We start from the raw sequence: 19,170 nt of genomic DNA on the forward strand, positions 1-19,170 counted from the left end.
GAACCACTTGTATGAATATCAAGAGCTCAGATGGAAACCCAGTTCTAAGCAAAGAAGGGAAGGCAGAAAGGTGGAAGGAGAATATAGAGGGTTTATACAAGGGCGATGTACTTGAGGACAATATTATGGAAATGGATGAGGATGTAGATGAAGACGAAATGGGAGATAAGATACTGCGTGAAGAGTTTGACAGAGCACTGAAAGACCCGAGTGGAAACAAGGCCCCGGGAGTAGACAATATTCCATTAGAACTACTGACAGCCTTGGGAGAGCCAGTCATGACAAAACTCTACCATCTGGTGAGCAAGATGTATGAGACAGGCGAAATACCCTCAGACTTCGCAAAATACTAACGCGAATTCCTTACAGATGAGTGGAAAAACTGGTAGAAGCAGACCTCGGGGAAGATCAGTTTGGATTCCATAGAAATGTTGGAACACTTGAGGCAATACTAACCTTCCAACTTATCTTAGAAGAAAGATTAAGAAAAGGCAAACCTACATTTCTAGCATTTGTAGACTTAGAGAAAGCTTTTGACAATGTTGACTGGAATACACTCCTTCAAATTCTGAAGGTGGCAGGGGTAAAATACAGGGAGCGAAAGGCTATTTACAATTTGTACAGAAACCAGATGGCAGTTATAAGAGTCGAGGGGCACGAAAGGGAAGCAGTGGTTGGGAAGGGAGTGAAAAGGGTTGTAGCCTGTCCCCAATGTTATTCAATCTGTATATTGAGCAAGCAGTAAAGGAAAAAAAAAGAAAAATTCGGAGTAGGTATTAAAATTCATGGAGAAGAAATAAAAACTTTGAGGTTCGCCGATGACATTGTAATTCTGTCAGAGACAGCAAAGGACTTGGAAGAGCAGTTGAACGGGATGGACAGTGTCTTGAAAGGAGGATATAAGATGAACATCAACAAAAGCAAAACAAGGATAATGGAATGTAGTCAAATTAAATCATGTGATGCTGAGGGGATTAGATTAGGAAATGAGACACTTAAAGTAGTAAAGGAGTTTTTCTATTTAGGGAGTAAAATGACTGATGATGGTCGAAGTAGAGAGGATATAAAATGTAGACTGGCAGTGGCAAGGAAATCGTTTCTGAAGAAGAGAAATTTGTTAACATCGAGTATAGATTTAAATGTCAGGAAGTCATTTCTGAAAGTATTTGTATGGAGTGTAGCAATGTATGGAAGTGAAACATGGACGATAAATATTTTGGACAAGAAGAGAATAGAAGCTTTCGAAATGTGGTACTACAGAAGAATGCTGAAGATTAGATGGGTAGATCATATAACTAATGATGAAGTATTGAACAGAACTGGGGAGAAGAGGAGATTGTGGCACAACTTGACAAGAAGAAGTTACCTGTTGGTAGGGCATGTTCTGAGGCATCAAGGGATCACAAATTTAGCATTGGAGGGCAGCGTGGAGGGTAAAAATTGTAGAGGGAGACCAAGAGATGAATACACTGAGCAGATTCAGAAGGATGTAGGTTGCAGTAGGTACTCAGAGATGAAGAAGCTTGCACAGGATAGAGTAGCATGGAGAGGTGCATCAAACCAGTCTCAGGACTGAAGACCACAACAACAACAACAACATATCCATAATGCAATCGGTCAATCAAGTTATGCTGAATGGTTAATTAAATGTCGTTTCTAAGGGACTGCAGGTTCATTGGTGCACAATAAAAAAAATGATATGATAAATTAGCATTTCATGTTACGCCAATGGTGAATAAGTCACATTTCTGAAATTTTTCGTCTTCTTCACGTAACATCTGTACATGAAAAGCTGATACTTACATAGCTGTAACATACATAGAGGGTCTGTCTTTGCAACAAACTGGACAAATAAACGTTCAATGAATTCAGTATACTATTCCTTAATGAAAGACTAAGCTATTGATTCTTACACAGTGGTAGCTGGATCAAGAAAAATAGCGTGAAACTGGGAGGTTTCTCCTACCTGCTCGCAGAAAAAAGTGAAGACTGCGCCTTCCTTTATTTAAAAGAGAGTTTATTATAGTAAGTTAAATATCACTTGTGGACTCTTTGGTCTTCTGTCTCTTGACACAAATTTCAAACATAGCACATAGAAGATAGAAAAAGAAAACTAAGTATGAGGTTCTATACTTCCTACCGCTGTACAAAAATTTGCAACTACACAAATTATTTACCACATACAATCCTGTCCGGTCTTCATTGACTGGACTATTATGCCACTGGCTGTCAGCTATTTCATTAACATCATTAAATTAAACTTCGCAGTGAGGGTAATGAAAGAAAAAAAGACATTCGTAAACCTTATGCAAAAGCTAATTACGTTCATTGCTCGATATGAAACTACCTTTTACAAGCACAGTAGTTCCGTAGTAAGAACTCCAAACAACCAAAACGATTTAACTGTTAATTTTATTTATGTTTTTAAAATTCACAAAATTGTGAGGTGAAATTCACGCAAACGCCATTTCATAATTTGTACGTGCACTACTAAGCCGGTGGCATAATAATCAGGACTAAAAAGGATTGAATATGGTAAATAATTCATTTAGTCACTAATTTTTGTCAGTAGTGCTAAGAGGAAGTGACGTGAACAGCATTGTGACTATTGGGGAGTGAGTGAGAATGATGTATTTGAGGACCACTTTTGGGCTTCTTTCTTTTCTCAGTAATTCAAACCTCTAGCAAAATGTATCCCAGTATAAAAGTAAACTACATTCAGTTTCCAGAATGAGATTTTCACTCTGCATTCAGTTTGCTGCAGTAAAGGTCTTATTCATTTTTTTCTAGGACAGTGTCTTTATTTTACAGTGCCTGTATAGTTCGATGCAATGTTCTTTCGGACATACAAGCATAGATGACAAGTGCCCTGTATAAAACTGTTTGTCTCGACTTTCTCCACACCACTGTGGTACATTGTAAATAGTTATCATTTACACCTTATACAGTAGAATCCTCAATGTAGCACATCCATAGGGACAGCGGACAAGTGTAAATTAGGTGTACTCATCTGAAGTGAGGAGATCCTGTGGGATGTAGAACATGTCAGAAAACAAGAATACACAACAAATATTTTCAAAATAAGAATAGATATTGCACTTCTGGATGTGGAATCTGTCAAAAAATAAATAAAATTAAACATATTTACATTGAAAAGGCTATGAAACTGTTCACCAAATACTAAATGTCCAGTACATTTAGGGGCCTATAATTCTTAGGCTATTGTAGCCACACATCATCAAATAAAATAAACAAAATATTTTATAGCACTTATTTACCATGATCGAATGATTGCACAAAATTTGTACAGAAGTCAGACTGTACACAATATTCACATTATGTGATATTAATAAAGCATACACTCATCAATTGGTTCTGCTAAGGAATTCATCAGATGAGTAGAAGGATGGCCACCAATAAATCCTTTAGACTCTTCTCAAATTGAAGTTTATTAGCAACTAAACTTCTTATCATTGCTGGCAACTTATTCAAATTGTATACTGCTGAATGGTGGACACCTTTCTGAATCGGTGATTTTAAATATTTGTGAAAGCTATTCTTATTTCTAGTATTGATTCCATGAACCGAGCTGTTGGTTTGAAAAAAAGATATATTTTTAATGGCAAATTTCATTAAGAAGTAAATAATTGGGAAGCCGTAGTTAGTATCCGCAGTTCCTTAGACAACCTTCTGCAGCACGTTCTTGATTTTACACCACAAATAATTCATATCGCACATTTTTTAGCTCAGAAAACCTTAGCTTGGCTACGTGAGTTACCCCAGAACATAATCCCGTATGACATTATAGAATGAAAATAAGTGTAGCACACATAATTTTTTATTTTTATATCACCTATGTCTGACAACAGTCACACAACAAATAAAGATTTGTTTGGGCACTTCAGCAGTTCTGTGGAATGCCCCTGCCAGTTACATTTATTATCAAACTGCAGTTCCAAGAATTTAACATGTTCAACTTCTTCTATCTGCTTGTCGCCATATTTTAGGTGTGTACTGGCAAGAACTTGGCATCTGGTAATGTTACTGATGAAAGGTCATTGATATACACATGAGAAAGTAAGCGCCCTAAGACAGAACATTGGGGGGACACCACATGTTATTGGTTGCCAGTTGGATGATGGCTGATACCCTAATACACATCTCTTTCCTATTGAACCCCTTTGTTTTCTAACAGATACATAGGATTAGAATCATTTTCAGCATTTCTTGTTACAACATAATATTATAATTTACTTAAAAGGATCTTTTTATTTACATAGTCAAAATGCCCTTGACAGATCACAAAATATACCTGTAGCCTGTAAATTATTGTCTAATGAATTAAGTACTTCCTCACTGCATTTGCAGAAAGCTTTCTCAATACCAGGACTCTACAGTAATCCGAATAGTGACTTGGATTATATTTTCTTCATGGCCAGATGGTTAAAATAATGATTGTATATTATATTTTGTAAAAGTTTAGAGAATGCAAGCAAAAATGAAACCAGACAGGAGTTTGATGGTATTGTTTTATTTCCTTTCTGATACAAAGCCGAAACTTCAGTATATTTCAACCATTTAGGAAATGTTCCACTGATGAAAGACTGGTCACACATATAAATTAAAATGTCAGTAAACTCAGAGGTACACTGTTTAATCAACTTTATTGGCATATTATTGTAGCCACTAGAATTTTTGATTTTAAAATTTTTGTGGTCGAAATTATGTCTACTGATGTAAGGGTCATACTCATATTATTGTAGTTATTTGTAGTGATTAGTCATAGATATTCCATGGCAGCACCTACTGAAACTGACAACACCATGTTTTCAGTAACAGTCATGAAGAACTTGTAGGGAAGGAACCATATAAAATTCAAATTCCCATACTGTGTGCCAGCCTAGTCCGCTGTAATTAGCTATGACGTCATGAATGTTGCGCAGTACCTTAAAAATAAAATAAATAATCTGAAAAGTTAATAGCATGTCAGGACTGATGCTAAAATAATAATGTGGTAAGTTTCAGTTTGGTAACTTAAACAGTTTTAGAAATTTGGCCGTTTTATGTAAAAATCATCGGCGCAACAGGAAGGAGCTAGAAACTTCAAAACTTATATACAGATTCCTTTTTCATTGTAATTTAATGGAAACAGCATGCAGGATCTCACAAAGTAATATTTTGGTTGAAATTCATGATTTTCTGTTTTTGTGTCCTAAAAGTTCGGAAGCAAGATAGATTAAGTAAGTGATTAGATAAATCTAGGATGTTTAGATTTATGTAGAATGGAGATATGCTATAACAACAAAGATGTGAGAAGTTTCAAAAAGGTAGCTATAAAACTATAGCTGTAGCATCTCTCCAAAGGGCAAGTTCAGAGCTCACCTATTGCGTGCAGTACAACTAAAATAATTCTCCCGCCAAAAGTATTTAACCTAGCCACATTAAAATGCTATTATAGATACTTACCTGTGTGCTGATTGCAAAATTATATCGAGAGCTTCATTGGCCTTTAGGGAATGAAGTAATTAATTATTTAGTAATTTGAAGTGGCGTTTTGCTAGCCCAGCGGCTAGACAGTAAGGAAAATGTTGTCAGCTGTGTCTTCGGCAGTCTGCACTGTGGCTATATAGATAAAAGCGTGTGAGCTAGAGTAAGGCCCCAGTTCTCTTCTAGATTCATATCAGCACGCACTCCATGTTGGAAGGTGCGTCGCGTTCGTGCTGTTGCCAGGAACAGCCTTGGATGCCATATTACGTAACTCGGAATGCACTAAACAATGAGTTCACATTGGGGTAAAGTGTTAATTATGGAATGACTCCAGTGATTTAGTCTCAGTTAGCGTATGTTGTATTTTCACGTGCCGCCGCAGGGTAGACTTTCTGCCATTACTAGCGAGGCATTTGATGAGTGTTAACATCAAATTTTGGCGAGCATTTTCATTATCTGTGTAGCTTATATGGAAGTTATATCAACAAGTATCTCATGTAGTATCTCTAACATCCTGGACAGTGAAATTGTAAATACTAATGGGAGTGGTGCTGTGCACCCATGTGTACAGGTTCTTCATGACGGGCTACCTACCCGTTGGCTTCGAACTAGCGGCAGAGCTGACGTACCCCGAGCCCGAGGGCACCTCCGCCGGCATGCTCAATGCGTCGGTGCAAGTATTTGGCATCGCCTTCACGCTCTTCTACGCATGGCTGTTTGAGCTTGCGGGCGACATGTGGGCCAACGGTGCGCTTTGCATCACGCTGGTGGTCGGCACTGTCATCACCGCAGTCATCCGTGCTGACCTGCGCCGCCAGAGTGCACAGCGGCAGCACCTGCAGCCAGTACCATTGCCTGCCTGATAGGTGCACCACAGTTGGCAGCCCTGCACCAGCAACCTGGGCTCTGCCTGCAGCACACAGGGGATTCCCTCACTTGGTAATGAAGTACTGTGCTCTACCCAGTGATATATAACTAGACTGGATGTCTAACTGCAGCTGTCTGAACATTCCAAACAAGTATACTCGTACGTGATTTCTTGCTGAACTACAGTATGGAGGCTATGAAATATCACTAGAATGTAAGCAAAATACCTCCAATTCTGTGTCGTCATGAGCCTATTACATTGAATGTTACAGATTTCTGCAGAAGAATGAAATAAATTGTTTAAAAACTAGAACAAAAGGGTGACAAGTCTGCTGTATCATTTAAAAACTTTGGGCTGATTAGAAAGTTTATATGCTTTATTTCACTTACCCTTCGCTCATACTTCTCTTACCATACACACAAACACCATTAAATGCAACAGAAATTGAGGAATTAAGTATGATATTATCAAAACACTTAAGAATGTGTAATTCATAAACTCGAGTGTACTATGTGGTGAAAATGTTTGTTGACCAAAGTTGACATTGTTTGCTGAAACAAACCACTACTGATCATAATAATTATGAATGGACTAATAAGGTACTCATTAAGTGTAAACTGATATTCAAATTGCAAGCCCACTTATTTCTCAATCCAAAATGGAATAGATTGTTATGTACTCGGTGTCTGAAGTGATGCATTGCCTAGCAGCATTTTTGATGCCACTCAGTGTCATAGACACAAGAATGTGTTACTCTCGATGGGACATTAAATATCAATTCTTACCAGTTTCCTGTGGTATACTCACAGTAAAGATACAAACAACATAAAATGTCTCTGTAACACTATATTTTCTGTTACCATTTGCACAGGGTCAGTTTAAGGAAAAAGTGAGAAGCCACCGCTTGGCACACCAAGATGAGAGCAACATCCAACTGCAAGATCTATATTATAATGTGTGTCACAATTATTAGTACAACCAAACTCAGGTGAAACTGTATGAAGGAGAAGGGAAGGGGAGGGGAGGGGAGGGGATCGGGTGGGGAGGGGAGGGGAAGGGAGGGGCGTGGCACCATATAATAAGTCACTTGTTGTGACTATCTTACTTAATGCAATCCCCATCTGCTATCACTGCTTCAAGGTGCAAATTGGACGTATACAATTTAATCCAAATCAGTGTTATTATGAACAAATGTTGGTTGTGTTATGGGAAGGACGTAGAGCAGTTGCTTATCAAACAGTGGCTGACTGAACTGAACTATAACCACAATATATCAAGAAAACTTTTGTAACTTGAATCAAAATACCCATGACAAAAACAGGAAGCAGTTTATCTTCAGATAATTCTGTAGTCTATTAAATATGCTGGAACTGTAAAGCTTCTACGCTCTCATATAGTTAATGATGATTTCTTCTTTCTCTATGTAGGACTAATGATTGTCATGACCCAAGAATGGTTCAGGAAATGTTATGCTGCCTTCTGGAGGAGGATGGAAAGATACAATTAGGTATTGTGCCAAAAAGCTGTGACATCCACCCAGAATATTTAAGATTCGTATTTATGTATGTAAATAGTGCACTTGTTACTTGTTGACACCATTAACTTATTATACTGTATGATGTTAATGTCATTGGCAGGTTAATGAAATACATCTGACTATGTTATCACAATTATCAACTTTTTTCATAAGCAAGTGAAAACGTGGTGTGAAGATCAAAAGCTACTGAGTGTTATAATGTATCATTGAAATACACATAATCATGTGTCCGATGTTTGTACTATAATTCACTGCCCTGTTTCTCCTCTCTCTTTTCTGTGTCATTTCCATTGCAGCACTAAGTTATTGTTAAGTTTACTAAAATAAGTGTTTGAAATAGGCCATGACTGCCTCCATAGGTATTAGAATTGTTGCTTATTAAAAGATGGCTTAGAGTGTAATTTTCAGTGATTGTTCTTTTTATTTATGAAACAGTGTGGCGTCTTATGTTGTTAAATGAGTAATTCTTTGTATTAGTCAGCAGTGTTGTTTTCAATTCTTTGCAACTATTTTGCTAAATCCTTTACAAATATTTTGCTACAGTGGTGTCTAATTGAAGGTCTGAGTCTAGTATGTGAAATAAAACATGTTTCTACAGCAAAATATCCACTTCTGGCATGAAACACAGAAAGTATTGTTTCAAGGTCAATTTCGAATCACAGTTGTAGTTGCAATTTGGCAGTTTTGTATTCCATATGGCTTATATCCTACGATACCAGTATTACTGATTTGTAAATGAGTATGAATGTAAGAGAATCTCATTTGTGATGTTCTCCAAACATCAGAACAGATGATTCATGGAACATAAAATGTCTGCAGCCCTGTCTGTTAGATCTTTCAGGCTGTACGTGATTAAGTACCAGTGACATGTTCATCTTGAGAAGAGATTCCTACAATAATTTTTCACAAGGCCTATTGGCTGTATTTTGCTTGAAGGGCTAATTAAAAGATAGAGTTCACATAAACACCATATAAATATTTTAACAGCTAGTCCTTTTTGTTTCCCAAATAATCTATTGGAACACTATTCACATTTACGTACCCTCTGAAATAAAATCATGAATCACATTAAAATAAAGTTGTATCATCAACCATCAAATAATATCCTTTTATAAGAATGTTCTCTTGCAAATACAAGTGTATTTGAGCTAAACAAAAATGAAGTAAAGGATCAAATGTTCAGATTTGGAAGCTATTAACTGAAGCTGGGATTCACAGTTTGAATTTTATTTTTAAAACAGCACACAGGCTTTCAGGCACTAATAAGAGTGAGCATGAATTACTTACATGAAATACAAAGAATTGTTCCAATTTTTTTTTTAGATGTCAAACATTGATTTCACTAAAATCTTGTATTGAAAGAGTGCAAATATGAATAATTATTCCTGTAAGCTTGTCAGTTTAGATCAGTGTGTTCAGTATTGCACCCTACAGCAATTACTGGCCCTTCCTTTTATACAGTGTGTCCCAGTGCAAACTGAATTGTTTATTCTGTTGCCACTGCTTCATCTACATCACCACAAGAATGATGTTGTATATAATCCACTACATGAACATATTTTATCATAGGTGTACACATGTCTTTGACAATAAGATGTGATTCTGGTATGGTCACTTGCTAGAAACACTCAAGCTTATATTTATAGAATAGTAATGCCATTGTGTCTTAACTAGAGCTGTGCACGTATAAGAATATTGTATGGCGTTAAATCATAAGAATTTGTTTGGACAATATAAAACTATTTTGTAGTACATTTTCACTATTTATTCTTTATATGTATCAGTCCTGGAAGTAAGCCTATATCATAACCAATGTAAACAACTGATGAACAAGTAATATATTTTTATGGCTCTTAAATTTGTTTGCAAATCACATTAGGCTTGACATTGTCAGTTAAAATGTGGTTTTTATCATCATGACACTACAAAGTACTATTTTTTTTCTCAGTAGTAGTTTTAAGATTATCCAGAAAGTGTGCATCCCCAGAACTTTAAACAAAAGTAAAACATATTTATGTGGAAAAATTTATAGGAAGATGACGGCAACTGTAGACATATCTCAACACATTCATCTAAAGAATAGTGACATTTTTGATACTGTGGGATCAATATTTGTACTTCTGTGTCATAGACTTCTGCTGACTGCAATTGGACCCAGGGTATGCCATACAAACTTTCCTGTCCCTATAGGAAACTGTTGAATGTTCCTAATTTTTTCAGGTAGACAAAAAATGCAGAAGTCTACTTGCGAGCAAGATGTCAACTACAGGATTGATGGAAAACCATATCCCAGCATAATGTCAGCAGAAAATTTGTCATGTGCTGAGTTGTCTGTAAGCATTACCATGCCCTACCAAGCAACATTCGCTGAGTGTTACACGCCCCTTGACCTGCATGGTATGCTGCAGTCTCCACTGTTTTTACAGTTTTGGTATACATTCATTGTTTCGGCTCAGGACAGAAAATTGATGAGCTGAACATTCCACATTGTGAGTTGTCATAAGAGGCGGCCATCTACTCAATTCATCAATGTAGGCATTTTGAGAAGATTCTGAAAATAACTTGCTTGGCAGCAAGGTGCCATGTGCTCATTCCTGAACTGAAATCTACAGCTTGCTCCTGACTTCCAGTCTATATACTAGAAATATCTGATTAATTTTGGCCATCACTATATTCTGTCAATTCCAAAACTCCAACAGAGACCTGCACATGCAGGTTTTTGATTTACCCTCCCCCTCATACAATATAAGACCTACCAGCCTTTATCATAGTGAGAACCTTACTTTTTTCTGAAATCTAATGCAACTGACTTGTTAATTATTTATGGATAATGTATACACTATTTTTTTTCTTTTTCTTAGAAACAGATGCTTATTTTACCAAATTGTATGGCCTAAATCCCTTCAACATAAAGCGCATTGCATACAAAACCTTTTCAAATATGCTATCTTACCATTTACTTCTTTGTCCAAATTTTTATCAGAAACTATTGAACTAATTTTACTGTCTGGTAGACGATTGCTATCTCTGCTAGTGATTCATTTACAGAATGTATGTGCAACACAACAGGGACCATAACAACATTTCAGTCACCCTTGTTCTGACCAAAGGTTACCATTTGTTCAATTGTTGGTTATGGAACACAAGCAAAGTATATTTGCTTCACACACTGTCTGCTATATGGAATATAATGGAGAAAATGCAGCTCCTGATAGACTACCTGCTACTTTTTTCACGGCTATAATGCATACCAATACTATCCAAGTATTATTTCTTTGTGTCTGAGACTTTGACTTGTAAATTGGCAGAAGTCACCAAATTTCAACAAAATATTATATATGCTCTATCAAGCACCAACCATTGCTATTATACAATACTTCAGTACTGTTGCAACCATAATACCAAACTTTGTGTTCCAAAATTTGTATTTTTAAGAACTACTGTTTATACTGTAGACACAGACACAAAGACATAGGCAGAGAGAGACAGAGAGAGAGAGAGAGAGAGAGAGAGAGAGAGAGAGGGGGGGGGGGGGGGGGGGATGCAGAAGGAGAAGTTGACAGTGGTAACAGCCAAATTCTATGCATTTTTATTCTGACCCCCTCATTTATACTTCATTTGTAAAGTTTTTATTTCTACTCACAGATTGTATTCAGATTTGTTTTTATCAGTTACGCCCTTTTACCAACTTCAACATACTATTTATTTTCCAACATTATGAGTTTGCACTGTTGCAATGTACTGTCAGCATTTCCCTACATTTTTCCAAGCAAAATGGGAGTCATGATTTCCTCTAATGTTGCAATTTATTCCCTTTGAGAATGGACACTTTCAATAGTTTCAGTAAATGTTTTGAGCACTTTTCAATGTTTTTTAAGCTGCTTCAATATAAAACTATGAAGAAGATAACTACATTATTTCACAGGGATAGCAGTCAAATGTAACTATTTTTTCATCAACACAGTATTCTTTCTGCAGAATTTTTTTCTAGAATGAGACTTTTTAGATGGCACTAACTACTTTTCTTTTTTTAAGACATGTTCTTTGCATACAAAATGCATTATTGGGAGTAGGATTGTGCTTGGTTTTCTCCACATTTTTCTTGTCATGGAATTAATGATTATGTACATAACCTTGTACAGATTCTTTTTTGGTCACCAGTCTACTGACTGGTTTGATGCGGCCCACCACGAATTCCTTTCCTGTGTTAACCTCTTCATCTCAGAGTAGCACTTGCAACCTAACCATGGAAGTCATTCCCTCATGTCTTAGCAGATGTCCTATCATCCTGTCTCTTCTCGTTATTAGTGTTTTCCACATATTCCTTTCCTCTCCGATTCTGCGTAGAACCTCCTCATTCCTTACCTTATCAGTCCACCTAATTTTCAACATTCGTCTATAGCACCACATCTCAAATGCTTCGATTCTCTTATGTTCCGGTTTTCCCACAGTCCATGTTTCACTACCATACAATGCTGTACTCCAGACGTACATCCTCAGAAATTTCTTCCTCAAATTAAGGCCGGTATTTGATATTAGTAGACTTCTCTTGGCAGAAATGCCTTTTTTGCCTTAGCGAGTCTGCTTTTGATGTCCTCCTTGCTCCGTCCGTCATTGGTTATTTTACTGCCTAGGTAGCAGAATTCCTTAACTTCATTGACTTCGTGACCTTCAATCCTGATGTTAAGTTTCTCGCTGTTCTCATTTCTACTACTTCTCATTACCTTCGTCTTTCTCCGATTTACTCTCAAACCATACTGTGTACTCATCAGACTGTTCATTCCATTCATCAGATCAGTTAATTCTTCTTCACTTTCACTCAGGATAGCAATGTCATCAGCGAATCGTATCATTGATATCCTTTCACCTTGTATTTTAATTCCACTCCTGAACCTTTCTTTTATTTCCATCATTGCTTCCTCGATGTACAGATTGAAGAGTAGGGGCGAAAGGCTACAGCCTTGTCTTACACCCTTCTTAATACGAGCACTTCGTTCTTGATCGTCCACTCTTATTATTCCCTCTTGGTTGTTGTACATATTGTATATGACCCGTCTCTCCCTATAGCTTACCCCTACTTTTTTCAGAATCTCGAACAGCTTGCACCATTTTATATTGTCGAACACTTTTTCCAGGTCGACAAATCCTATGAAAGTGTCTTGATTTTTCTTTAGCCTTGCTTCCATTATTAGCCGTAACGTCAGAATTGCCTCTCTCGTCCCTTTACTTTTCCTAAAGCCAAACTGATCATCACCTAGCGCATTCTCAGTTTTCTTTTCCATTCTTCTGTATATTATTCTTGTAAGCAGCTTCGATGCATGAGCTGTTAAGCTTATTGTGCGATAATTCTCGCACTTGTCAGCTCTTGCCGTCTTCGAAATTGTGTGGATGATGCTTTTCCGAAAGTCAGATGGTATATCACCAGACTCATATATTCTACACACCAACGTGAATAGTCATTTTGTTGCCACTTCCCCCAATGATTTTAGAAATTCTGATGGAATGTTATCTATCCCTTCTGCCTTATTTGACCGTAAGTCCTCCAAAGCTCTTTTAAATTCCGATTCTAATACTGGATCCCCTATCTCTTCTAAACTGACTCCTGTTTCTTCTTCTACCACATCAGACAAATCTTCCCCCTCATAGAGACTTTCAATGTATTCTTTCCACCTATCTGCTCTCTCCTCTGCATTTAACAGTGGAATTCCCGTTGCACTCGTAATGTTACCGCCGTTGCTTTTAATGTCACCAAAGGTTGTTTTGACTTTCCTTATGCTGAGTCTGTCCTTCCGACAGTCATATCTTTTCCGATGTCTTCACATTTTTCCTGCAGCCATTTCGTCTTAGCTTCCCTGCACTTCCTATTTATTTCATTCCTCAGCGACTTGTATTTCTGTGTTCCTGATTTTCCAGGAACGTGTTTATACTTCCTCCTTTCATCAATCAACTGAAGTATTTCTTCTGTTACCCATGGTTTCTTTGCAGCTACATTCTTTGTACCTACGTTTTCCTTCCCAACTTCTGTCATGGTCCTTTTTAGAGATGTCCATTCCTCTTCAACTGTACTGCCTACTGCGCTATTCCTTATTGCTGTATCTATAGCGTTAGAGAACTTCAAACGTATCTCGTCATTCCTTAGTACTTCCGTATCCCACTTCTGTGCGTATTGATTCTTCCTGACTAATGTCTTGAACTTCAGCCTACTCTTCATCACTACTATATTGTGATCTGAGTCTATATCTGCTCCTGGGTACGCCTTACAATCCAGTATCTGATTTCGGAATCTCTGTCTGACCGTGATGTAATCTAATTGAAATCTTCCCGTATCTTCCGGCCTTTTCCAAGTGTACCTCCTCCACTTGTGATTCTTGAACAAGGTATTCGCTATTACTAGCTGAAACTTGTTGATGATGATGATCATCATCATAGCTGAAACTTGTTACAGAACTCAATTAGTCTTTCTCCTCTTTCATTCCTTGTCCCAAGCCCATATTCTCCTGTAACCTTTTCTTCTACTCCTTCCCCTACAACTGCATTCCAGGCGCCCATGACTATTAGATTTTCGTCCCCCTTTACATACTGCATTACCCTTTCAATATCCTCATACAGTTTCTCTATCTGTTCATCTTCAGCTTGCGACGTCAGCATGTATACCTGAACTATCATTGTCTGTGTTGGTCTGCTGTCGATTCTGATTAGAACAACCCGGTCACTGAACTGTTCACAGTTACACACCCTCTGCCCTACTGTTCTATTCATAACGAATCCTACACCTGTTATACCAATTTCTGCTGCTGTTGATGTTACCTGATACTCATCTGACCAGAAATCCTTGTCTTCCTTCCACTTCACTTCACTGACCCCTACTATATCTAGATTGAGCCTTTGCATTTCCCTTTTCAGATTTTCTAGTTTCCCTACCACATTCAAGCTTTTTACATTCCACGCCCCGACTCGTATAACGTTATCCTTTCATAGATTATTCAATCTTTTTCACATGGTAACCTCCCCCTTGGCAGTCCCCTCCTGGAGATCCGAATGGGGGACTATTCCGGAATATTTTGCCAATGGAGAGATCATCATGACACTTCTTCAATTACAGGCCACATGTCCTGTGGATACACGTTACATGTCTTTAATGCAGTGGTTTCCATTGCCTTCTGCATCCTCATGTCGTTGATCATTGCTGATTCTTCCACCTTTAGGGGCAATTTCCCACCCCTAGGACAAGAGAGTGCCCTGAACCTCTATCCGCTCCTCCGCCCTCTTTGACAAGGCCGTTGGCAGAATGAGGCTGACTTCTTATGCCGGAAGTCTTCAGCCACCAATGCTGATTATTTATCAAAATTTAGGCAGTGGCGGGGATCGAACCCGGGACTGAAGATGTTTTGATTATGAATCAAAGACGCTACCCCTAGACCATGGGTTGCTTATTTAATCCATATTGTTGACCCCCTATGGAAAGGAAATGGGAATGATTAGAAATTTGTGAGAGAATTTTTTAACTTCTTCGACTGTTGTGAACTGATGTGTTGGTATCCTGTGATATGTTGACAATATAAATACATTATCATTAATTTGTGAAATTTTTGAAAAATGGGTGAAATTTTTGAAAAATGGGTGTACAATATGTAATGTAGTTATTGTATGTACTGTGTTTGATTAGAATACAGTGCTGTAAAAGAGTGACTATGCAAAGCCTAGATAAGGTATACATAAGATAAGGCTACTGCCTTAGAAATTGTTTGATGACTAAGAACATCTGGGACATAAAGATTGAAAAGTAATGTGAGGATAATAAAGAACTCCCCTGAAATCTACAAACTCTTAAAAAGTTTGTGACAAAACCTCTGCCCAGGGTATTTGCCTGACTGCAGGGAGAGTCCACTCTCTTTCTGGCACAGCTCTAGGAGGGAAGGGTCACCCATCACTCAGGCCACCTTTTACTCCCGAGAAAGACTCCGGTATTTGATAGCAGGGTGAATGGACAGGGGGGTCATCCTAGAGGAAATGGAATGAGGAAAGGTCCTCATCCCTATCCAGGATTGAACCTAGTACTCTACCCATTAGATCGCAACAGCCACATACAAAATCTTATGCCAACTAAAATATTCGAAGTACTTACAGCAAATTTAAGAAATTAACACTATGAAAAAATAAACGTAAAAAATACAAAAACCATGGCATACCCTCTTGTTAAATAATTAGTGCAGAATTTCACATTCAACTTCGCATCACCACAGATCTGAAAGAGCTATCACAAACAAACACACACACACACACACACACACACACACACACACACACACACACACACACACACACACACACACACCATAAAATATTAAAAAATCAATGTAATATCTCATTAGAAACACGTGAAAATAATAAATGAAACAATCGTTTCAGATTCACTCAGTTGAAAAGTAAGTGTCTACTGGAATGAGAATGAAAAGGGGGTAAAAAATTTTCTGGTAGATTTAACACATAAAAAAATTTAGGTGATATATAATTGTATCTACATAAAAAATCTTACATGTGTTATTTTAATTTATGAAACACTTTAAACCTGAAGTTTAAGGAAATGAGAGAGTCTATTTTCTCTTCGTCAGCACTAACCTTTGATTTGGCACTATGTAAGTCTTATAGATTTTAAAACTGTATCATTTGTTGACACCTAATTTTTGTAAATAAATATGGTAATTATACCGTAATTTATTGGAAAATTTCTGAAAGGTGGATTATGCTTAACAATGACAATAAAAGCATCCTAGATGAAAAATACTGATAGTTAAGTAGTAAGATATAGTAACGTGCCAGTATATGTTTGGACAAAGTATTACTTGTTAGCTGAATCCATTTGGGTCCCATCACAATTATCATAGTCTAATAGAATATAGAAATAAACGTAATCATGTAATATAATAACGTTTCCCAAACAATATTCAACACTTTGCCCTTCTGTACATTAGAAATGTGTACCTATCATTTTCTCTGAAAGTGCATAATACTTTTAAGTACTTGCACAGGTAAACAGAAATTAAAATTGTACACCTTTGCATTCAAATCAGTTTCTAGAGGCCTAGATGCTTCTTGACATGAACAGCAGTTCCAAAACCCAAATGTCAAGTGCTTATATTGCTAAACACATCCATAGCTTAGAAACAAACTGTTAACACATTAATCTTCATCCTAAACACAGTACTGATATTATTTTCTGTGATGCGTCCTTTGTTGTTTAACTGTACTATCAATATGACAGTACTAGATTTTAGTTTTTAAAACAAGGCACCATTTAACTAAATTCATATTCTTCCTTACAGTTTTGTCTTGTTGTTGATGGTGTATTCTAATTATCAGTTTATTATTTTATACTGAATGTTAAAGAGCTGAATACATTTAGTGGTTTTATGTGCTACCCCTATATGGTGTTGCTATACTGTTATTTGAGGAAATTCTGACTCTGCACCTGTATTCAAATAATGCAAATATGAGGGAAATTACTTTCTATTCTTTCATTCATAGCATGGAGCTTTTAGGCCATAGTTTCACTGTGCATATGTACCTCAAAACTCTGAGAAACTGGAAGAGAAATCTGAAATAGGTTCATGCATCCTTAAAAACAAATAATTAGGAATGTATACATGGAATTATGTTACTTTTATTTAATATCTTGTTTTACTTATTTTATCACTGGTTACAATGGCCTTTTAGGTAGAAATTTATGTTCTGAGAGGTTGTGCTGTGCTGTGTCCCTCTCTCTCTCTCTCTCTCTCTCTCTCTCTCTCTCTCTCTCTCTCTCTCTCTCTGCAATTATTTTACCAGTATATTCTTTCTTTTAGTTTGATGCAGTTATCTGTACTTGTTGATATGTAATAACTGCATACACATTTTTATAATGCCTACATGTGACAAACCTAGACTAGATGCTGTTTGCACGTTTTCTTGAAAAGTCTATGTTAAAAAAGTTAAGGTTTTGTGAAACATAAGCTGTATGAAAGTGTATGTGAGGTGCCACTGCACATTGTTTATCTAATCAAATTACTCTCTTTTTCTTCTCTCTCTTTCCACAAATTGGCTAAAGTATTCATTTAAACAATCACTGCCAGTGATCGTGTAATATCAAATCCATAAAGATATTTTTTTACTTTTCATTTGGCAGTACTTAACTTTGCCTTTTTTACTCAGGAAGAGGAACTGTTGAAGACCATGATTAACATAGTGAACTATTTCTTCACTCTACTAATTTCAAAAATAACATATTATGAAGTATGCAACTATTCACTTGTTTCTGATAATAGAGTTCCTTTCCTTTCCAGAGGCCTCAGATATTTAGAATCTCTATAATCCTCCCTAGTAACATTATATGTATAATATGTCTTCTAATGTGTTAATTGCATAAATTGTATTTATTTACAAGAGCATCACTAATTAAGTGATGCTTTTACGCATCATTACATTCTCATTCCACAGAGATATGGCTGCTTCTTTTTTGGTCTCCACAGTGTCTTCATCTGGGAGAGATATGCCACTTAGAAGAAAGTTGTTTTCCAAATTATAGACAGTTGATATTTCAGGCATATTCTTGTGCCTGAGAATAATGTTAGGTGCATTTTGTTGTTAATAAAGCTCATGAACTTTGTCTTGCTTATTTAGATTTATTATTATTTGTACATACATACTAAGGTAATGTGCACAATTTCATCTTCTGGCACAATTTTGTCTAGGTCGCATATGGTTGCTTGACTCATGATAAAATTTCTTGAAGCATGAACAAACCAATGCAGGTTTCACAGACTGGAAATTTTGTTGACCTGTATCCCTCACATCTGAAAGTTTTCTTATAGCATAGGTACTTACTGACAGTGTAGGACTTTTGAGTAACATGACAGTCTTTAGAAGTCTGGAAGTGCCTCCCTAGGTAAGATGAACCCAAGTATCCATACACATGATGTCTCTTTGTATGGCTTACGCAAATGAGTTCCCTTGTACTCTAATCAATTTCACACAATTTCAAATGTCACAGTAACACTTTCAATGGGCTTTAGTGTTACTTATCTTGTTCTGTGAACAAAAAGAGGCCACATATTTTCTCCCATTACCATGTCATCATCCCTCTCCCTTGTCCCCTTCCAGTATCCACACGCACACACACCCTCACACCACCCATTTCACCTGCCATGCGACTCTCTCTCTCTCTCTCTCTCTCTCTCTCTCTCTCTCTCTCTCTCTCCCTTCCCCCTCTCTCTCTCTCCCATTAGCTTAGGGAACAGTGCAC

At 37.1% G+C, this 19,170-nt stretch overlaps 1 protein-coding gene across 1 annotated transcript in view; it reads left to right on the plus strand.

The window, feature by feature from the left end:
• The window catches only part of LOC124623082 (feline leukemia virus subgroup C receptor-related protein 2), a 756,299-nt gene extending 748,940 nt beyond the window's left edge, over positions 1-7,359 (plus strand). The window contains exon 7 of the mRNA XM_047148874.1: positions 6,059-7,359. Within this exon, the coding sequence (XP_047004830.1) occupies positions 6,059-6,350 (292 nt within the window). The 3' untranslated portion in view covers positions 6,351-7,359. The remainder of the gene's footprint in view (positions 1-6,058) is intronic.
• The last annotated feature ends 11,811 nt before the right edge of the window (positions 7,360-19,170 follow it).

This window comes from Schistocerca americana, chromosome 7 (assembly GCF_021461395.2).
Source record: "Schistocerca americana isolate TAMUIC-IGC-003095 chromosome 7, iqSchAmer2.1, whole genome shotgun sequence".
NCBI classification, from domain to species: Eukaryota; Metazoa; Arthropoda; class Insecta; order Orthoptera; family Acrididae; genus Schistocerca; species Schistocerca americana.